This window comes from Bison bison, unplaced genomic scaffold (genome assembly GCF_000754665.1).
Source record: "Bison bison bison isolate TAMUID 2011002044 unplaced genomic scaffold, Bison_UMD1.0 scf7180017864201, whole genome shotgun sequence".
NCBI classification, from domain to species: domain Eukaryota; kingdom Metazoa; phylum Chordata; class Mammalia; order Artiodactyla; family Bovidae; genus Bison; species Bison bison.
In genome coordinates this window covers 2,281,585-2,284,385 of record NW_011494773.1, presented here as the reverse complement: position 1 = coordinate 2,284,385, position 2,801 = coordinate 2,281,585, and the positions used below count along the sequence as shown (strand labels likewise).

Here is a 2,801-nt window from a genome sequence, read left to right as displayed (position 1 = left end):
AGGGGAGAATCCAGGGGAAGCAACGCCAGAGGTTTCTGCTGAGCCTCTGAGTTCTTGGCCTTCAGCTTCCTAACAGTGGCAACCAAGATCTGTCTTAGAAAGAAGAGAAATATACAAGAATCAGAAAGTGGACACACAGTGGAAGGCTGGAAGGATTTCGGGGACAAGAAGTCAAGCAGAGCACAATGGCACGTGGCATCCGTGGCCACTCCTACCTCGTGGCCTGAGTGGACTCACTCCCAACCTGGAATAAATGGCCTGCTGACCACGCTCTTGCCCTGAAGCCCCGAAGTGGTTTTTATTGAATCACAGTACATAAAGTCACCAAAGGGGTCACCATGACAGCTGTGAACTCACAGCTGCAACAGAACCTGGCTCGGGGGCCAAGCCACCCCAGGAAGGTTGGCACCTCCAGGGAGGGATGGCTCAAAGAAAGAAAACTCTTCTCCAGCAGTTCAGGGACCAAGCCCCTCTGCAGCAAAACCAAACGTCTGGCGAGTTAGATGTGCCCTTGGTGGGCTAAGTAGTCCATCTTGACCACAAGAAAGGTGAACAGCAGCAGGTGGGGCAGGTATCCAACCCAAAGGCACAGACGGAGAGCGGGAAAGCAGACCGTGGTGCCTTCCCCCTGGGAACGGCTGGAAACCCTCCCAGGACGTGGCCTGAGGCCCTGAGACACAGGCTTCACAGGAGAGGACTTCCAGAGGCGGAGCATGACAGGGATCGCGGGGCTCCACGGGGCAGAAACGGGGCAAGCGGGTGGAGACACGACGGAAGAATGAGGGGTGAAGAGACCCCTCAGCCGCGGCAGGGGCCACCGCCGGGCAGGGGGCAGCGCGTCCACTCAGTGTGAAGCAGGCAGCAGCCAGCAGAGCAGAGCCCAGACCCAGCCAGTGAGCCTCAGCCCCTTCAGGTGCAGAACGAGCTCCTGAAGGTTGATCTTCCATAAGCTGACGGCCTCCCTCAGAGAGATCCGGGCCCTTCTGAAGAGTGAACGGGTCTTCTGCTTCTTGTGCCTACAGGAGGGGCGCGAAGGAAGAGAGAAGAGACGCAGAGTTGAGACGAGCAGCGGCACTTGGAAAAACGGAAGGTGGTGGCTCTGCCAAGTCACCACTCCGCCTCCCCCAGGAGACAACGGCTCCTGGTCACGCGATCAGACCACTGCCCAATCCGGGACCAGAGGAACTCAGCTGGTCTACAGGCGTTTTCCAGGTAAGTGGGGTAAGTAAAAGCAGATGTTGCACACCTCATCAAAGGCCTGGAGGACCCGCTGGGTATCATGTTCCAAAGTTTCTCTTTTTCCAAAAGTAGAGTTTATATTCATCAAGTCAGAATCCCCCAGACTCAAATGAAAGAGCTCTCCCTAATTTTCTGAGGCTACGAATCACCTGGAAACCTAGTCAAGGTGGTCCTGGGAGGCTGGGGCCATGATGGATTCCACCCAGCTCAAGGCCTTCTGCACCAACAAAAGGACATGATGGAAACTGGTGTTTATGAGGATCACCTACTCAAGACTTTAGTTTGCTTTTTTTTTTTAGCCATACCACACAGCTTGCAGGACCTTAGTTCCCCAACCAGGGACTGAATCTAGGCCCCAGCAGTGAAAGCACCGAGTCCTAACCACTGAGCTGCCAGAGACCTCCCAAGACTTCGTTTCCGGAACCTAAGAGGAAGAATGAATCGTGTTCAGCCCTTCCCTAGGCAGTGTATTTTGCTGTAACTCAGTATTTGATAGCGGGTGCATGATGCATGTGGTCAACACTGCCGTCACCTGTTTACCAGAATGACCCACTTGCTGCCTAGGATGGAAGGATGGCTTGAAGCTGACCAGGCCAGGCCTCCCCTCTTGGGTGCGAACACTCAGCCAGAGCATGGGCCTTCCCATGTATATGCTACCATCCAGTAGAAGAGCCTGGGATCCCCATTCCTCTACTACTGCCTCCCTGGGGAAGCACCCTTCCCTTCCTCATCAACACCTCCAGGATGCTGAGGCATCTGAAAAGACCTGAGATCCTGAGAGAGCCGGCTAGTGACACGTTTCCTGAGTCACAGCCACACTCACAGGGAAAAGAACACTGGCCTCACTGCCTGGCGGGTGCTGGGGACACAGTCACAGGACCAGGCACGGATGAGATATGAGCCAGGGCATACTGATCCCAAGTCTGGGGACTCTCGGGTGGGACTGAGACTATCAGAAAATGCTGCAGACTTTATTGAGCGTAAGTGTCACGAGGAAAGCTTGCCCAGGAAGCTGAGGTCCCAGAACCCACAATTTTAACCAGCAGAGGTGGCTCTCTTGGACCACCTTAAACATAGCCCCCAAGTGTCAGCCAGTTCCCTGGAGCTGGTTTCTGCCCCTAACTTCCTGCAGGGAGAGCTGGAGACTGGGGAGCTCAGGCCGGGCCCTGGGGGCTGGAGGAGAAAGGGGAGGCGTGCAGACCCCTGGGGTGGATCAGGGAGCTGGGGTGGGGTGGCAGGGGGAGGCCGGAGCCCACACTCACGCGGCCAGTGCTTTGATGCAGCATCGAGACATGTTGAGGAAAGAGCTGGCGCTGGCGCGGGTGCCCAGGGCGGCCTCGATGCCCCGCAGCAGGTCGTTGGTCTTGAAGATGAGCAGCATCTGGCGTGGCACACGGTTGAGGAGCTGGCTGATCTGGGGGAGGTAGTTGGCCGCGTGGTTGCGGATCTCTGAGTCCTGAACAGAAAGAGGCAGCCTGAGTGGGGCGGGGGGCCTGGGGCGGCAGCAGGCATCCGGGCTGCCAGCGATCGGAAGGGGCTGTGGGGAGGGTCCGGGAGGGAGG

General features: G+C 57.0%; 1 protein-coding gene across 2 annotated transcripts in view; it reads right to left on the bottom strand.

Annotated features, from left to right (window-relative positions):
* Positions 1-271: 271 nt before the first annotated feature.
* ADCK1 (aarF domain containing kinase 1) overlaps positions 272-2,801 on the bottom strand; it is a 138,173-nt gene continuing 135,643 nt past the window's right edge. For both annotated transcript variants that reach the window (XM_010844396.1, XM_010844397.1), the window contains exons 10-11: positions 2,502-2,695; positions 272-1,016 (exon numbers count right to left, since the gene is read on the bottom strand). In XM_010844396.1, coding sequence (XP_010842698.1) covers positions 845-1,016; positions 2,502-2,695 — 366 coding nt within the window. In that variant the 3' untranslated portion in view covers positions 272-844. The remainder of the gene's footprint in view (positions 1,017-2,501; positions 2,696-2,801) is intronic.